The 19,963-nt window shown below is 43.9% G+C and overlaps 3 protein-coding genes across 3 annotated transcripts in view; 1 reads left to right on the top strand and 2 right to left on the bottom strand.

Moving 5' to 3' along the window:
- The window catches only part of LOC141121938 (uncharacterized), a 284,890-nt gene that overhangs the window by 192,819 nt on the left and 72,108 nt on the right, over positions 1 to 19,963 (bottom strand). The gene's annotated exons all lie outside the window — the stretch shown is intronic.
- Positions 1 to 19,963, top strand: part of LOC141121935 (uncharacterized) — a 206,895-nt gene that overhangs the window by 149,984 nt on the left and 36,948 nt on the right. The window lies entirely within an intron of this gene.
- The window catches only part of LOC141121932 (uncharacterized), a 603,393-nt gene that overhangs the window by 96,782 nt on the left and 486,648 nt on the right, over positions 1 to 19,963 (bottom strand). Inside the window, exon 8 of the mRNA XM_073611683.1 lies at positions 16,295 to 16,522. Within this exon, the coding sequence (XP_073467784.1) occupies positions 16,295 to 16,522 (228 nt within the window). The remainder of the gene's footprint in view (positions 1 to 16,294; positions 16,523 to 19,963) is intronic.

The raw sequence follows: 19,963 nt of genomic DNA on the forward strand, positions 1-19,963 counted from the left end.
CAATCTTCGGCTCGCTATAAATTAGTATTTGTAATCCACAAGAGGGTTCTTCTGGAGTGTTGCGCAGTGCAAGGTGATACACAAAAGTAATTATAATCAGGTAAATTGATTGAGTGTTCTTACTTGCCTTGGATATTGAAGTCTGTGTAAATGTAATGCTTTCCAACTCAATTGTTCCGTGGCACTATCAGTCCCAGCAACACTCTGTAACAGCTCTAAATGTGTGTAGTGTTGAACAAACTTCTGGGCGTTAACCCTCTCACCGCACCGAGTCCGGACAGATGGATGCCTCCGTTTCAGCAGTTCTCAGTCCGTATGGAGCCACAACCACGCTGTCACGCTGTTCCGTTTACTAACGACCAGGAGTCCTCGGTTACCTCCTCCACGGGTCTCCGGAACGATCACTTCTGCTGCTCCAGCACACTGTGATAAATGGCAGGATCCTGCTGCTGCTCCGCTCCTTCACAAGGTAGGCCGCAACCCTGTGGGACACACACACCCACAGAGTACTGCTGGCAGGCCACGTGTCCCCGTAACAAGAGACCTAAGATTGCCGCTCCCAGCCCTTTTATATCCTCCCACAATTCAGTTCAGTTCTCCTCTGGTCCATGAGCATTGTGGGTAGGTCATAGTTAATGTCCAGAAGTAAACAAGCAATCACTTCCATGTCACTTCTCAAAATGATGAAAAATAAAAGCATTGTACCCTTATAGTTGGCCACTAGATGGCGCTATATCAACTTAATACCTTTACAACAACACATATGACTAGAAACAAAAGTTGTCAGCGCTGCATATATTTTCCTATTTGAATCTTATAAAAATAAAGACATACATATTCCAATCCTGCCTAAATACCCCTCCCCCCCCATCACTAATAAAAGTCATATAAATCATTAGTATAGACTAATGAGGTGAGAAGGTGATTGGTGGGAAAGGTGACACCTCCAAAATGAAGAGAATGTTCCGGCCCCACAAATAGGGAATGTTCTGACCCTGAAGGGGTTAATCTAGGTTTCCACACTATATATGTGTGTATCATCATCTGCTGGAGATAAAAGACATCACAGTGACTATGGAGGAAGAGGACGGACATGACGGGGGATTACTGGGAGTAAAAAAAAAAATCCTTATTACCTCCTCTGCTGCCACTTTCAGTAATGTCTCCTCTTCAAGCAACGTTTCCTCTCTACTTCCTCCTGACTCACCCCTCACCCGGAACTTCCTGTCTGCACCTGACATCACTTCCTGCCTGTTCCTGAATTTATTTCCTGTCTTCCATAGAGATTTCCTGTGTAAAAGTGAGATCTCCACCTTGTGGAGCTCAGAGGAACTGCAGCCCCGAGAAACGTCTTGTGCTGTGTGTGTATGTACTGTATATCCTTATAGATGGGTCATCTCCACTCCCACCAAGGGGGATAGAAATATATTACTGCCTAGTCCAGCCTTTCTCAGCCAGGGTTCCTCCAAAGGTTTCTAGGGGTTCCTTGAGCAATAAACAATTTCTGTAAATAATAATGGTCTAGAACTAGATGAGGGTGCGTTTTCCTGCACACCAAAAGGCCACTTAACTAAAACTTAACCTTCATTGTAAATCATAAAAGGTATGTAAATGACCTTATCAGGTATACCTATATTATGAGGTCAATGCCATTATATATGAATCAATGTTTTATCTCTATGTGGTGATATTAACCACTTCCTGCCTGCCATATAACCGAATGACATGCGCAAAATGGTTAAGTTATCCTGACTGGACGTCATATGACACCCAGCACAGTGGCAGCTGGTGAAGTTTTAGGATGGGAGGGTGCCAGACCCCGCCCTTCCTTTTTGACCCCTCCCACTTGGTGAAATGGGCGTGGTTTCAGAAAACAGTGGGTGTGGCTTAAAGGATGTGGCTCTAAGGGGGTGTGGTTAGCATCTGAGATGAACGAGGGATGGAGGGAGATGATCCAGATCCTACACAACAATAGAAATATGTGTATTCTAGAATGTTTAACAATCAGCAGATAATGATACTCCAAACACCTGTGTAGCACTAACTCACGGTGGAGCTGCTGATTTAAAGCGGGCTGTTACCATCACCTTTTTTACCTGTAATTTCACCAACACCAACTTAGAGTCCACGTTGAGCTTATTATCGGACAATATAGGCACCAGTCACTTGAGTACTTTTCCAATCCTTTAATGGGAGATAACTGGAAGAAGTAGCAGGAAAGAGGTAGAAGAAGAGTTGCAGGGAATTTCAAATACCTTTTCTTGGTGTAGCAATGAGGAATTGAAATCTTAGGGGTGAATGTATCCTCAATTCAGGATTAAATCTTTGCCCGCCCGGATAGGTCTCTTTCACTAACCTAGCATCCGGAACGTAGCACGAACAAAAGTCTCTGCCACAGACCTGGGTAGAACAAAACTGCACGATCCTCTGCCACAGGATGTAGTAGTTTTCGATGAACAGCAAACACAGTACCAGAACCTTTAAGCCGACCCGGCAGTACTTGTGCGGTAGATTCATTTAAGATGCGTCCTCCAATCGAGTCACCAGGCCCTTCTTAAGACCAGCCTTGCATGGTCCCTTCCAAGATGGGTCCTCCCCTGGATCTTCCCGATTGTCTGGCTTCTTCCCGCAGGACAGACAGCACAGGACCATCCCAGCCATAACAGGCCCCAGACAGGCTTCTGGGCCCACCCACGCGGCTACAGCGACGCAACCCTCCAGCCCGAAGGGCTGCAAGGTTTGGACTCCCGGCCCCGGGGGCTGCAAAGTTAAAACTTCAGACCTCCACTCTCCCTAAAACATGGCGTCTGTCCCATGCATACCCTCTCCCAGAATGCAACCCGGAGGACCACCTCCGCCGAGTTGTCTATGAGACAGAAGAGCACTCATATACTTTAGCTTGTTGCTTTCCAACACCGACCCATGGCGACAACGACACCCACAGGCAGAATGCGGAACTGCACGCAACACAGCCAAGCTGGAACAGAGGCTAATCTAACAATAAATTGAATCTGAACTACGTACAGTACAGATGACCCATTAAATTTACCTATAAGCGGTAGATTAGAAAATCTACCAGCGCTACACCTGGTATTAGCACGTTAATCATCCCGGCACCATGGTTGTTATGGTGTCAGGATGATTGAAGCGCATTATTTCTATTATTACATTGTAATATACAATGAAATCATTCAACTCACCATAATGCAGAATCAGTGGGAGCCCTGAGCGTGTCACCTGCCACGTCGCCTGCCACCAGATCCCATCAGGTGCCCCCAGCACAGTCCCTCCTTACATCATGTGCCCCCAGCAGAGTCCCTCATTACATCATGTGCCCCCAGCAGAGTCCCTCCTTACATCAGGTGCACCCAGCAGAGTCCCTCCTTACATCAGGTGCCCCCAGCAAAGTCCCTCCTTACATCAGGTGCCCCCAACAGAGTCCCTCCTTACATCAGGTGCCCCCCAGCAGAGTCCCTCCTTACATCAGTGTCCCCAGCAGAGTCCCTCCTTACATCTGTGTCCCCATCAGCAGAGTCCCTCTTTACATCTGTGTCCCCATCAGCGGAGTCCCTCCTTTCATTTGTGTCCCCATCAGCGGAGCCCCTCCTTACATCAGTGTCCCCAGCGGAGCCCCTTCGTACATCTGTATCCCCATCAGCGGAATCCTCCTTACATCTGTGTCCCCATCAGCGGAGCCCCTCCTTACATCTGTGTCCCCAGCGGAGCCCCTCCTTACATCTGTGTCCCCAGCAGAATCCCTCCTTACATCTGTGTCCCCATTAGGGATGAGCTTCGAGTTCGAGTCGAACTCATGTTCGACTCAAACATAGGCTGTTCGCCACTTTGCCGAACAGCGAACAATTTGGGGTGTTCGCGGCAAATTCGAAAGCCGCGGAACACCCTTTAAAAGTCTATGGGAGAAATCAAAAGTGCTAATTTTAAAGGCTTATATATGCATTGTATTGTCATAAAAAGTGTTTGGGGACCTGGGTCCTGCCCCAGGGGACATGTATCAATGCAAAAAAAAGTTTTAAAAACGGCCGTTTTTTCAGGAGCAGTGATTTTAGTAATGCTTAAAGTGAAACAATAAAAGTGTAATATTCCTTTAAATTTCGTACCTGGGGGGTGTCTATAGTATGCCTGTAAAGGGGCGCATGTTTCCTGTGTTTAGAACAGTCTGACAGCAAAATGACATTTCAAAGGAAAAAAAGCCATTTAAAACTACTCGCGGCTATTAATGAATTGCCGGTCCCGACAATACACATAAAAGTTAATTGTTAAAAACTGCATGGGATTTCCCCACAGGGGAACCCCGAACCAAAATTTTATAAAAAACTGGCGTGGAGGGTCCCCCTAAATTCCATACCAGGCCCTTCAGGTCTGGTATGGATATTAAGGGGAACCCCGTGCCAAAATTTAAAAAAAAAATGACGTAGGGGTCCCCCTCAAAATTCATACCAGACCTGAAGATTTTAAGGGGAACCCCGCGCCAAATTTTTTTTAAAAATTGACGTGGGGTCCCCCCAAAAATCCATACCAGACCCTTATCCGAGCACGCAACCTGGCAGGCCGAAGGAAAAGAGGGGGGGACGAGAGAGAGAGTGCCCCCCCTCCTGTACCATACCAGGCCACATGCCCTCAACATTGGGAGGGTGCTTTGGGGTCCCCCCAAAGCACCTTGTCCCCATGTTGATGAGGACAAGGGCCTCATCCCCACAACCCTTGGCCGGTGGTTGTGGGGGTCTGCGGGCGGGGGGACTTATCGGAATCTGGAAGCCCCCTTTAACATATTGTTGTAATCCAACACATCCCTTTTGTATTTTTCTGTTTTTTTGCCTGTATTACAGGGAGTTATTTACTAAAGGAAAATCCACTTTGCACTGCAAGTGCACTTGAAAGTGCTCGGAAAGTGGACTTGGAAGTAAAGTCGCTGTAGATCCGAGGGGGACATGCAAGGAAAAGAAAATAGTCGAAGATGACTTAAGAAAACAAGGAAAACGAAACAACAACAAAACAAGAAATATTTGGAAAACCATTAAAGCCTTGGGTAAAAGAAATGAAGTTGTGATACGCCCAGCAGACAAGGGGGGAGGACTGGTGATCTTAAATAAGAGTGACTATGAGGAAGAAATGGAAAACTTACTTAAGGTGGAACATACCTATACAAAACTTAAAGGGAATCCAAACTAAAATACGAGAACAAATTGAAGGCCTTTGTAAAGAAAGCTAAAGATTGTGGAATACTTAATGCCAAAGAAGCAGAATACTTGGTATCCAACTCTACCAAAACTCTGGTGATCTATTACACACCGAAAATTCATAAGAGGCTAGTCAAGCCTCCTGGGAGACCCATTATCAGTGGGATAAACTCAGTATTCTCAAGACTGGGTGAATACCTGGATAAATTTCTCAAACCACTGGTATGCAAAGGTAAATCCTAGCCACCATTGATGAGAACTCCCTATACACTAGCATTGTACAACAAGACGGGATAATGGGTGTGATTATATGTCATTATTACATTGTATATCCCTGTATGTTGTGGTCAATCATGTGCTTATCTAATAGTTTTTTGAAACTATCGATGCTCCCCGCTGAGACCACCGCCTGTGGAAGGGAATTTCACATCCTTGCCGCTTTTACAGTAAAGAACCCTCTACATAGTTTAAGGTTAAATCTATTTTCTTCTAATTGGCCACGTGTCTTGTTAAACTCTCTTCCGCGAAAAGTTTTATCCCTATTGTGCGTCACCAGTACAGTATTTATAAATTGAAATCATATCCCCTCTCAAGTCTCTCTTCTCCAGAGAGAATAAGTTCAGTGCTCGCAACCTTTCCTCATAACTAATATCCTCCAGACCCTTTATTAGCTTAGTTGCCCTTTTTTGTACTCGCTCCATTTCCAGTACATCCTTCCTGAGGACTGGTGCCCAGAACTGGACAGCATACTCCAGGTGCGGCCGGACCAGAGTCTTGTAGAGCGGGAGAATTATTGTTTTATCTCTGGAGTTGATCCCCTTTTTAATGCCAATATTATGTTTGCTTTGTAAGCAGCAGCTTGGAATTGCTTCCTTTTCCATCCTAGATTCCCCCAAAGGTTCTCCCCCACTAGTGTATAGATTACATTCATATTTTTGCCACCCAAATGCATTATTTTACATTTTTCTACATTGAACCTCATTTGCCATGTAGTTGCCCACCCCATTCATTTGTTCAGATCTTTTTGCAAGGTTTCCACATCCTGTGGAGAAGTTATTGCCCTGCTTAGCTTAGTATTGTCCGCAAATACAGAGATTGAACTGTTTATCCCATCCTCCAGGTTGTTTATGAACAAAAAAAAATAAGATTGGTCCCAGCACAGAACCCTGGGGGACCCCACTACCCACCCCTGACCATTCTGAGTACTCCCCATTTATCACCACCCTCTGAACTCACCCTTGTAGCCAGTTTTCAATCAATGTACTCACCCTATGGTCCATGCCAACGGACCTTACTTTGTACAGTAAACTTTTATGGGGAACTGTGTCAAATGCTTTTGCAAAATCCAGATACACCACGTCTACGAGCCTTCCTTTGTAATTCCCAGGGATGTATTTTGGGCCCTTTTTAAATATTGGTGCTACATTGTCTTTTATCCAATCACCTGGTGGCCCACCAGGTATGCCACCCAGGACCACCAAGTATGACCATTAGAGGTGCCAATCAGTGCCCATTAGAGGTGCAAATCAGTACCCAGCAGTAATGCCTGCCAGTGCATCCTCATCAGTGCTGCCTATCAGAGCCATCTATCAGTGCCCATTAGTGCCACCTATTAGTACTACCTATCAATGCCCATCAGTGCTGTATATCAGTGCCGCCTATCAATGCCCATCAGTGCTGTATATCAGTGCTGCCTATCAGTGCTGCATATCAATGCCTCATCATCAGTGCCACCTTATCAATGCCCGTCAGTGCAGCCTCATCAGCGCCCATGAGTGAAGGCGGAAAACTTACTTATTTACAAAAACTTTTAACAGAAACAAAAAAAAAGTTTTTTCCAAAATGTTGGGTCTTTTTTAATTCGTTTAGCAAAAAAAAAAAAAAACCCAGTGGTGATCAAATACCACCAAAAGAAAGCTCTATTTGTGGGAACAAAATGATAAAAATTGTGTTTTAGTACAGTGTTGCATGACTGTGCAATTGTCATTCAAATTCTGACAGCGCTGAAAGCTGAAAATTGGTCTGGGCAGGAGGGAGAGGGGGGTGCCCTGTATTGAAGTGGTTAACATCTCCCAAGTTTAAATAGTGAAACTTCTCTTGATATATACATATAGACAATATGAGGGTTATAATCTCCTCCTACATTCAATATAAGGCTCCAGGCTGTATAGAGGATATATAAATTCAAGGTCTACTTACCAACACCAACTGGTATCAAGAGATGGGGGTATATCTGTCTCTCCTCTTATATAAAAATGTGATGAACAGAAAAAGATAAAGTATGCTAGTAAATAATGCCTTACTGAAGATATGGGCTATCTGTCTTCTGCCCTATGAAATGATCTATCTCTCAGATATGTAATGCGGATACAATTCATCCATGTGGACACAAATAACCACTGATAGACGAGCCCCATATATCTTCATATCCACAAAAAAACTTGGGTGTGCCGTTTTGGCAATTATAAGTGTATGAGTATGATCTCAAGTATTAGTAGGAAGACATGTCTGATCAAGGAATCTAAGGGGTCTACTTATAGAAAATTAATGGTACGAATGTGACAATCACTCATCCAGCCATTACATATTCTGGCCATAATGTAGCAAAGTGATTTCCTATGATTGGCGATCGGCGATGAGGTGTGTTGCTCTGACACTCTGCATCTCCAATCTCGGTAAAGAGCCTATGACGTAGGCTCTTTACCAAGTGATCAGTTGTGTCCAATCAAAGCTAATCACATCGTAACCAGGAAGTGCCGGTTATCGACTTTCCTTTATTCTTGCTGACAAGGAGCAAGTAGAGCAGTCGATCAGCGTCTCTCCTGACAGGGGGGATCTGCACTGATATTCAGCACTGATTATCACTACAGGCCCATCAGTGATGATCAACAGTGATGACCACCAGTGCCCATCATGGATGCTTGTCAGTGCCCATCAATGAAGGAGAAAACTTACTTATTTACAAAATTTTATAACAGAAACAAAGAAAAACTTTTTTAGTTGTAGCACAAAAATGAAAACCCCAGTGGTGATCAAATACCACCAAAAGAAAGCTCTATTTGTGGGGAAAAAAATGTAAAAATGTCATATGGGTACAGTGTTACATGACCGCACAATTGTCATTCAAATTGTGAAAGCACTGAAAGATGAAATTGGCCTGGGCAGGAAAGGGGGGAAAGTGTCCAGTATGTGGGCAAAAATGAGCTCTGGCAGTGAAAGGGTTAGAGGAAACGTTCACCTTCCGGAAGATGTTACATGTTCCTGTTCCTGGAGCAGCTCAGGGATCCGAGTCCTCTGTGTGACAGCAGTGCGGGGAGAAGTTTCCCATATGGCTGTCACTTAATGAAAAGACCGCGGCGGTGCCATTCATTCACAGAGTTCTGTCCTTTGCCGATGTCGGCTTGTAGTTTTCAATGAACTCCCACACTGCTGCTGAGCTCTCTGGTAGATGAGGAACAAGGAGATTGGGACCCCGATTTAATCCCTTGGACAAGTCATTTTTTCAAAAAATGTCCACACCCCTGGAACTGTTTCTTACATGATGAAGATCAGCCATGGAGTATATCTGAGGTGTATATCAGGGTGTGCTTCTTCCCCACATGAGAGCTGTGATGTCCAGCAACATTCATATAGAAGACATTTCCCACACTCAAGACACCTTGAGGGTTGTGTGGGATCCCTGATGTACAGGAAGACAGGGCTTTGGTGAGGAACAATTCCCTTACTCAGGACAGGAAGGTGGCTTCTCCCCTGTGTGAGATCTCTGATGTCTGGAAAGATGGGACTTCTGTGAAAAACATTTCCCGCACTCAGGACAGGAAAGTGGCTTCTCCCCCGTGTGAGATTTCCAATGTCTATAAAGATTGGACTTATCTGAAAAACATTTCCCGCACTCAGGACAGCAATGCGGCTTCTCCCCCGTGTGAGTCCTCTGATGTTTAACAAGATCTGCTTTTTGTACAAAACATTTCCCGCACTCAGAACAGGAATGCGGCTTCTCCCCTGTGTGAGATCTTTGATGTGTGTAAAGACTGGACTTCACTGAAAAACATTTCTCACATTCAGGACAGGAATACGGCTTCTGCCCCGTGTGAGATCTCTGATGTATGTAAAGATAGGACTTTTGTGGAAAACATTTCTCACACTCAGAACAGGAATACGGCTTCTCCCTCATGTGAGATCTCTGATGTCTGTAAAGACTGGACTTCTCTGAAAAACATTTTCCACACTCAGAACAGGAATATGGCTTTTTCCCTGTGTGAGACCTCTGATGTTTGACAAGGTCCGATTTTGTTATAAAACATTTCCCGCACACAGGACAGGAATACGGCTTCTCCCCTGTGTGAGATCTCTGATGTATGTATAGATTGGATTTACCTGAAAAACATTTCCCGCACTCAGGACAGCAATACGGCTTCTCCCCCGTGTGAGACCTCTGATGTGTAACAAGATCTGCTCTTTGTGAAAAACATTTTCCGCACTCAGAACAGGAATACGGCTTCTCCCCCGTGTGAGATCTCTGATGTGTGTAAAGAGTGGACTTCTTTGGAAAACGTTTACCACACTCAAAACAGGAATACGGCCTGTCCCCTGTGTGAGATCTCTGATGTGTGTAAAGATTGGATTTGTCTGAAAACAATTTCCCGCACTCAGGACAGGAATAAGGCTTCTCACCTGTGTGAGATCTCTGATGTGTGGAAAGACTGGCCTTCTGTGAAAAACATTTCCCGCACTCAGGACAGGAATACGGCTTCTCCCCCGTGTGAGATCTCTGATGTGTGAAAAGATGGAACTTCTCTGAAAAACATTTTCCGCACTCAGGACAGGAATACGGCTTCTCTCCTGTGTGAGATCTTTTATGCCTATTAAGATGGGATTTAAAATGGAAACACTTCCCGCACTCAGTACAGGAAAACCTCTTATCTGTTAGAAGGACGGCACCGTCCCTCACAGTCTGAGGTTCCTCAGGATAAGAGGAATACGATGGTCCATCTACACTGTGTGGTGCCGGATGGACATTTGAGGTAGTCGGGTTTTCTCCTGGACTATACTGTGTGATGTCCTCATCTTCTACTTTACAGTCTGGAGACAAAGTGAGACAATCCTCTGAGGTTTTCCTCATCTCCCGTCCATCTACTAAAATAGAGATAAAAAGATTATTACTAGACATGAGCAGATTGGTTCCCCTAAACCAGGACTCCGCCCACATCAGGCAGCTTTGTCTCTGAGGATCTTACAATTCCCCCCTCAAGGTAACTAGTAAATGGGTCCTCTGTAGGGCGGCAACTCATGATTATTTTCAGAATTGATTAGTTTGCCGATTATTGTTTTGATTAATCAACTAATTGGATAAAAACCTCAAAAAAAGGTTGGTGTATAATTTAGTTAATATACTTGAATATCTATATACAGCAGTAAATATAAATATCCAGATATATAGTTGGATATTTAATCCACTCTGTGAATAACAGACAGATGTATTATTAGAGGGAGAATCTGCTACATATCAGAATCAGAGATCAACATTATTTAAATGTAAAAAAGATGTAAAACGCTGTTTTGCAGATGATCAGACAGGAGTGTAATATAATATGATGGATGACAGACTCCCTTGTCATAGACAGGTAGGTGGGTACAAGCTCCCTGCACCTGATGTCACTTATGCTGGCCGTACACAAACTCATTTCTCTTTCAAAAAAAATTCATCCAATTTTCTAACCATTAGTGGGTCAAATCGGCATTCATTTTTCACCACAGTGACGGGAAAATTTGAAGGCCCAGAACAGAAAACTTTTCTCCATCAAACAAATTTTCAAATAGTGTATGTGGTTTTTGCTCAGAAGTTTTAATATTTATTTTAAAATTGAATTTTAAAAGCAAGTGGAATTTTCGAACTACACTCATCCATTCATTGAATGTACAAATAATTTTCATACAAATATTTGTGTGAATATTCTCGTCCAAAAATCGATCTGTGTATGGCCAGAATAGGACATTTAGTAGCAGCAGCATGATTTTATTTAATCATCTGTTATGATGGGGTTTAACAAAAATAGTCCTTTATAGTACAAAAACAGCAGATAATCACTACTATAAGGGATCCATTTATACTGTGAAATAGTGAAAGTAATATATCTTATATCATATATATAATAATAATATACCCAGAAGTAGGATATATGGGGATTTTACCTGGGAGTCACACATGAAGATGTATGGAGCTTAGAGGTAATACTGAAAGGAGGTTAAAGTAATACTGAAAGCTGAGACTTTTTTTCATGGATATAAATGTTATATATAATGCACAATACTAGTAAACTTTTACTTTATGTAATAGTAATGCCTTCTATTACCTCCACCATGTCTGGGGTCAGATACTGATCTTCCCTGCACAGAGCCCTTAAAGTCATTGTAAATGTTGGATTTCTTTGTTTTAAACAAACTTGTCATACTTACCTGCTCTGTGTAATGGATTTGCACAGAGCAGCCCCGATTTCCATCTTCTGCCCCCCTCTATAAGAAGCCGCAAAGTATAGTATAGAGTTTCCATATAGAAGATAAAAAACTTCTGCCTTTAGAATCACTTGCTTCCTTCTCCTGCCCAGGACTACATGTCCCATGAGGCATTGCTCCTCCTGCATTCAACTTATCAGCATTTACTGGCATGTATGGATCGTGTACTAAGCTGTATTTTTTGATATGTAAAGAAATAATGCATTTTGTATGCAGGCCAATTAATCGACTGACCAACTAATTGTTGACAACTATTTTTATAATCAATTATAATCGATTAGTTGTTTCAGCCCTACATCTCTGATCTCCTACCAGTTCATTTCTTTATTCATGGACCTTAGTCAGAGAGTGAGGAAACAATGAGAACTGTCTTTTATAGGAGTGACAGTGATGAGGGGATTATAGGACGAGTGTCCCCACCCCCTCTATCACTCATTGCTATCTTCCCAACACAAGAAGTCCTGCACTTCCTTATTTAGTCCATGATTTAGTCATGAATACCAGCGGTGCTGAGCCCAACCAGAGGTCAGAGAGTGAGGATGGGGGGAGAACAACCAAGATGAAGATTGGACTGATCCTGAAGACCACCATCATTGGGTTATTGACTCATCCCCCTCATTATCACTTTCTGTTTAAAGTGGAAGTAAACCCTCCTATTGTATTCACAGCCAAAGAAGCTGCCATCTTGGCCTCTGTTTAAGCTACAACTGCCATGATGCTGCACATGTGATAAGTTATGACACTAGCCATTGGATGGTTTGGCAGTCTGGTTGAGAGCACAACCCCCTCTGTCCCCATGTTGATGGGGACAAGGGCCTCATCCCCACAACCCTTGCCCGGTGGTTGTGGGGGTCTGCGGGCGGGGGACATATCGGAATCTGAAAGCCCCCTTTAACAAAGGGAACACCCAGATCCCAGCCCCCCTCCCTATGTGAATCGGTAAGGGGTACATTGTACCCCTACCATTTCACAAAAAGAAAGTGTCAAAATGTTAAAAGAACACAGGAGACGGCTTGGGACAAGTCCTTTGTTAAAAATAAAAAAGAGATTCTGGCGATGTAATCCAAAAAATCCATGCTCCTTCTCCAGCGATGTAATCCAATTCTCGATCTCCAGCGATGGATGATCTCCAGCGAGGAACACGCACAGGATCCTGCCGATCCACCGGAGGCACCCAGCCAATGACGTGGCGCCAGCTTGACAGCTCTTATGTAGCTGAGGGTGGGGCCACCCGTCACATGACCCCGTCCCCCTCTGACAAGGGGAAACGCGGGGTTTCCCAGTGATGTGTACGGGTGACCCCGCCCCCCTAACGGGAATTCTGCATTGCATCAGAGGGGGGTGGGGTCACCCGTACGTGTCACAGGGAAACCCTGGCATTTTCCCTTGTCAGAGGGGGATGGGGTCACGTGACAGGTGGCCCCGCCCTCAGCTACATAAACCAGTCAAGCTGGCACCGCATCATTGGCTGGGTGTCTCCGGTGGAGGCAGGATCCTGTGCGTGTTCCTCGCTGGAGATCATCCATCGCTGGAGATCAAGAATTGGATTACATTGCTGGAGTAGGAGCATGTATTTATTGGATTACATCGCTGGAATCTCTTTTTTATTCTTTATTTTTTCATTTTTAATAAAGGACTTGTCCCAAGCCGTCCCCTGAAGGGTCTGGTATGGATTTTTGAGGGGAACCCCACGCCATTTTTTAAAAAAATTTTGGCATGGAGTTCCCCTTAATATCCATACCAGACCTGAAGGGCCTGGTAATAGAATTTTGGGGGACCCCCACGCATTTTTTTTTTCAATGACTTTCAATGACTTTTATGTGTATTGTCGGGACCGACAATTCATTAATAGCCGGCACTAGCGCTAGTAGAAGGTAACGTAATGTAATTTTGCTCTCGAACTGTTATAAACACAGGAAACATGCGCTACTTTACAGGCATACTATAGACACCCCCCAGGTACGAAATTTAAAAGAATGTTTCACTTTTATTGTTTCACTTTAAGCATTATTAAAATCACTGCTCCTCGAAAAACTTTTTTTGCATTGATACATGTCCTCTGGGGCAGGACCTGGGTCCCCAAACACTTTTTATGACAATAACTTGCATATTAACCTTTAAAATTAGCACTTTAGATTTCTCCCATAGACTTTAAAAGGTGTTCCGCGGCTATTCGAATTTGCCGCGAACACCCCAAATTGTTTGCTGGGCAAACAGCCAATGTTCGAGTCGAACTCATGTTCGACTCGAACAGATAGCCCATCCCTAGTAGTGAGTGTACAGCTTGTATAACAGTGTAAATTTGCTGTCCCCTCAAAATAACTCAACACACAGCCATTAATGTCTAAACCGCTGGCAACAAAAGTGAGTACATCCCTAAGTGAAAATGTCCAACTGGGCCGAATTAGCCATTTTCCCTCCCCGGTGTCATGTGACTCGTTAGTGTTACAAGGTCTCAGGTGTGAATGGGGAGCAGGTGTGTTAAATTTGGTGTTATCGCTCTCACTCTCTCATACTAATCACTGGAAGTTCAACATGGCACCTCATGGCAAAGAACTCTCTGAGGATCTGAAAAAAAGAATTGTTACTCTACATAAAGATTGCCTAGTCTATAAGAAGATTGCCAAGACCCTGAAATTGAGCTGCAGCACAGTGGCCAAGACCATACAGCGGTTTAACAGGACAGGTTCTACTCAGAACAGGCCTGGCCATGGTCCACCAAAGAAGTTAGCATCATATCCAGAGGTTGTCTTTGGGAAATAGACGTATGAGTGCTGCCAGCATTGCTGCAGAGGTTGAAGAGGTGGGGGATCAGCCTGTCAGTGCTCACCATATGCCGCACACTGCATCAAATTGGTCTGCATGGCTGTCATCCCAGAAGGAAGCCTCTTCTAAAGATGTTGCACAAGAAAGCCCGCAAACAGTTTGCTGAAGACAAGCAGACTAAGGACATGGATTACTGGAACCATGTCCTGTGGCATGATGAGACCAAGATAAACTTATTTGGTTCAGATGGTGTCAAGCGTGTGTGGCGGCAACCAGGTGAGGAGTGCAAAAACAAGTGACAAATACAGACCCCAAATACAGATGGACTGGCCAAGCATGTCTCCAGACCTAAACCCTATTGAGCATCCGTGGGGCATCCTCAAACGGAAGGTGGAGGAGCGCAAGGTCTCTAACATCCACCAGCTTCGTGATGTTGTCATGGAGGAGTGAAAGAGGACTTCAGTGGCAACCTGTGAAGCTCTGGTGAACTCCATGCCCAAGAGGGTTAAGTCCGTGCTGGAAAATAATGGTGGCCACACAAAATATTGACACTTTGGGCCCAATTTGGACATTTTCACTTAGGGGTGTACTTACTTTTGTGAGATACTGTAGCAGTGGGTAGAGGGGAAGTCAGGACTATGTAATGTACAACACATCATACTATATAGTATCAGAATGGTGTAATGTATATAGTGCAGGGTCAAGAGTATATAATGTACAATATAAATTATATAGTGTAAGGATCAGGACTCATAATATTGGTATTCAGTAATCAGTGGAAGATTAATTTTTAACATGAGACAAGTTGCAGAGGTCCCACACCGCTGCCTCCCATCTCCTGAGACTGCACTCAGTGACTTGGGTCTGAGACTATACAGACATATCCCTCCACCCGGCACAGCCAGCAGACAACAGAACAAGTAACCCTGGGAGAATTGTTCTGTCAGACATCTTGCCATACTCTATATGGGGCAGAAGACCCAAAGCACACACCCCAGGTGCCTAGGTCTAGTAACGTCTATGGTGAAAATGAACATTTAGCCGCCAGCTGAACCCCAGAATCTCCATAAATCCAGTCTAGATACATAAATTGTGTCTGAAGCACAGAGAAGGAAGATTATCCAAGAGAAATACAGGAATACAGGATGGTGAACACAGCTCAGGAAAGTGACCAGGGGATTACAGGCTGATATCACCCAGTCCTTGCCCTACTCTGGACCAATCAGTGAGCAGTATGGGTGGAGGAATGTATTTAGTGTTAATGACCCACCTGTGCTGATCTCTGTAGGAGTGTCCTCCTCTATAAATGTCCCCGTTATTCCATCCTCCACCATAGACTGCTGATCATCCCTCACATACCTCTCTTCTTCTTTTGCTTTAACCTCAAATTCTATATCGATTGGATCTCCACTCTAAATGAAGAAAAAGGAGAAAATATCATCTGTAAGATATAAGCTTTAATATTGTGACATCACATAAAAATCCATACATTGTCTCTATAAGTGTGTTTTATAACCTCTGTCCCACCAACCTTGTAACAGTGAGGGATGGTGTGATCTTCCTGTGTGGAATCCTGGGAATACAGAGGACGGGGACATCTCTCTGGTGGGTTCCTGGTATTAGGTGGCTCCATCATATCCTTGTGTCCTTCTGAAAACTCCTCCATCACTCCATTCTCCTCATCCTCCTCTTTATACTCTTCTTTAACATCAATATTATCATCCCCGAGGTTTCCACTCTAAATATATAATAAAACATTAATTGTAACAAACATGCTGTGTATAAATCAGAACTACCAATAATTGTCAATCATCTACCTGATGATGGTGAGGGATGGTGTGACCTTCCTGTGTGGAATCCCGGGAATACAGAGGACGGGGACATCTCTCTGGTGGGTTTCTGTAGCTGGATGACTCCACCATGGTGTCCTGGTACAGATCTTTGTGTACTTTTAGAAACTCTGACCCCTTCATCACCCCATCCTCATCATCCTCCTCTTTTATCTCTTCTTTAACTTCAACTTTAGAATCTCTCAGGTTTCCACTCTGAATATAGAATAAAAATGACATAAATTGTAACAATGTAGATAATGTACAGATCCTAATAATATGATCAGCTATTGTTCCTCATCTACCTGATGATGGTGAGGGATGGTGTGACCTTCCTGTGTGGAATCCTGGGAATACAGAGGACGGGGACATCTCTCTGGTGGGTTCCCATTACTGGATCCATCTGTAGGAAACACACACACTGACTGAATACATTGTTTCTATGTGTTTATCAGATGATGGGGGATCTAGGTGGACCCTCCGTACTGCTCTCTCCTTTACAATAAAGTCTCCTCTTACCCGGTGATGTGAGGGGCGGCTGATTGTCCATCATGATGTCCTTCCCAGCACCACTCACGTCTCCTGTCAGCAGCTCGATGATCTCTCTGGTGACTTCTAGAATCTTCTTATTTCTCTATTCTATCAGAAAGGGAGGGAGGTGGAGGCAATGTGATTATCATAAGATCTCCAGACTTCACAGGAGGAAAACTCTAGATTTGAACACATATAGTAAAATCTAATGACAATCCCAGAATCCTCCTCACCTCACCAATCAGGTCTCAATTTTTATCAAAACTCCACTGGGATATAATGTACCCAGACAGGGCCCCCACTCTGTTAAGTGCTTGTTGCAAGGAATTCTGGGACCAACAATTGTGTTTTTGCTTGTGAGAGGGACATTGGTAGGAGGAGCTGTCAGGCCAGTGTGATATCATAGGATTCTCTGACTTGGATTGGAGGGACATAGGTAGAAGGAGCTGTGAGGGGCGCTCTGTGAGGTATCTGTACACACAGAGTCATTTCTCCCGGGTGCGTCCCACCTATCCTAAATAAAAGATGAATGTTGTCTTTAGGCTTTGCCAGGACACATCATATTCCTGTGATCTCCGTGTACTCCGGAGACTTTACTGATCACATTTTAGGATAAATATTTGAGACTGGGATCATTATGGAGACATTTGTTTTCAGGACATTTACTACAAAATTATATGTAGCAATAACTCTCGGTGGAGCTGCTGATTTTGATCGGGCCTGTTCTCTGATCTCTTCACCCCTCTTTAACTTGTTCAATCCCCTTGACACAACTGTAATGCAGTGTTGTAGTGACACTAATACCAATTATAGCTCACAAATATATAGAGCTGCACGATTCTGGGAAAAATGAGAATCACAATTCTTTTGCTTGGAATAAAGATCACGATTCTCAAAAAAATAATTTTATTTTAAAGATTTCGAACTTCTGGACATTAGGTTATCAAACCAAATGGCAATAAATAGCCATACTCTTGCTTCAAACGAATTTAAAGTAATGAAAAACAATGTAATGTGAAATAAAGAAATTACATTACAAAAAACATTCAGGTATCATGTCAGTAGATAAACAGATTTACACTTAAAGATTCTTAGCTAGAAATACAAGCCTATCCACATTTTGTGGCTTCAGTGCAGAACGGTGACAAGTGACAATGTTGCCCCCTGTGCTAAAAACCCTTTCAGAAGGGGAACTGATTGCAGGAATGCAAAGGTATTTTCTGGCCAGTGCAGACAATCTCGGATACTGCTCCTTGTGAGCCTTCCACCAGCCTAATGGATCATCTTCACTGTCAGTGTTGCCTAATGCCGCGTACACACGGTCGGACTTTTTGTCTACAAAAGTCCGACGGACGCCGACGGACAAAATACGGCTGACAATCCGATCGTGTATGGGCTTCCCCCGACCTTCAGCGGACTTTTCCAGCCGCAAATCTCACAGACTTTAGATTTGAAACATGCTTCAAATCTTTACGTTGTAACTCCGTCGGACCCAGAAATCCGCTCGTCTGTATGCTAGTTCAACTGACAAAAACCCACGCTAGGGCAGCTATTGGCCACTGGCTATCAACTTCCTTATTTTAGTCCGGTGTACGTATCCGTCGGACTTTTGTGTGATCGTATGTAGGCAAGTCCGTTCGTTAGAAAGTCTGCCCCAAGTCCGCCAAAAGTCCGTCGAAAGTCTGTCGAAAGTCCGTCGGAAGGGCTGTCGGACTTTTGTAGCCGAAAAGTCTGACCGTGTGTACGCGGCATAAGAACAGATAAGAGTGTAGCTCCAAGGACAAGCTTTCGGATTGTTGTTGCTGTGAGCCTGAGGCTGGATCTGGTGCCCCCTCACTTTGTGCTGCTTTGAAAAAGCTACCTAAGGTCTTTTGAGTCTTCTTTGCAGGACCACTGCTAGTACTAGTAAATGTAAGGGGGCTTTCCTTAACTGTTGTTAGCTTTGACATCTCATCTTTTAGCCTGTTCTGGACAGAAGTTTTGTTATCCTCATTGACGTAAGTCATCTTAAACCTAGGATCGAGGGTTGTGGCTATGTCGAGAAGGTTTTGTGTTTTTTGGTCCTGATATTTTTCCTCCAGATACCCCATGATCTTTGATTTCATTGTGCAAATAAGATCAGAGTCCTCTTCCTTAACAGCCAAAACAGAAGACTGAAATAGGTGGAGAGCAGGTTTCATAGAAGAGACACTGACATACTGCTCTCCTGAAAGAGCATCTGTGAAGTCTGCCAGTGGGGTGAGAGTCTTGTCCACAGCCTCCAAGACCTCTAGGTCTTGCCATGTTGGCAAGAGGTGCCTAGCCTTGCGGTCAGAAGAGAGGACATGGGTAATGGCAGCTTGCTGTTCAAGTATTCTCCTCACCATAGCCTGCCTAGATCCCCACCTTGTTGGGCACTCTGTCTTGAGCTTGTGGTCTGGTAAACAGAGTTGTTTTTGTGCCTCAGAAAGCTCCCTCTTCCTCCTCCAACTGTAGCTGAAACACCCGACAAGCTTTTTGCACAAACCCATTGCACGCTCAATTCGTGGGTCCTTCATTGCATTCTCTATTGCGAGATGAAACCTATGGACAAAACACTGCAGTCGTGTCCAGTGATTTATGAATATGGCCTTTACAATGTTGCTTCCGTTGTCTGTAGTGATGCACACAAGATTTTTCTCTTCCAATTTCCAGTTTATGAGAGCATCCTTTAATCCCTGTGCCAAAGCTTCGCCAGTGTGGTCCTCAGGGAAAAAAACAGTTTGTAGGCACCGACTGTTCATCTGAAAATCATCATTAATGAAATGGATCGTTAAGCTCATGTATGGTTCCATTGCTCTGCTGGACCATAAGTCTGAAGTTGCTGCAAAATTTAGTACATCTCGCAATTCTGTTTCAATTGTTTCACGACATTTGACGTACAGAGCAGGGATTGCAACATGTGAAAAATAATTACGAGAGGGCACTTGATAGCGCTTATTAAGGGTTTGAATGAGTTTTTTAAAGCCCTCTTTTTCAACAGTGGTCACCGGAGCCATGTCTTTAGCCAGGTGAAATGTGATTGCTTCTGTTATTTCTTTGCACCTGAAAGAGGTTGTTGGGTACGGTGTTGCATTAAATAATGTTACTTTAATTGACGTTTGTTTT

This window comes from Aquarana catesbeiana, unplaced genomic scaffold, assembly GCF_042186555.1.
Source record: "Aquarana catesbeiana isolate 2022-GZ unplaced genomic scaffold, ASM4218655v1 unanchor235, whole genome shotgun sequence".
NCBI lineage: Eukaryota > Metazoa > Chordata > Amphibia > Anura > Ranidae > Aquarana > Aquarana catesbeiana.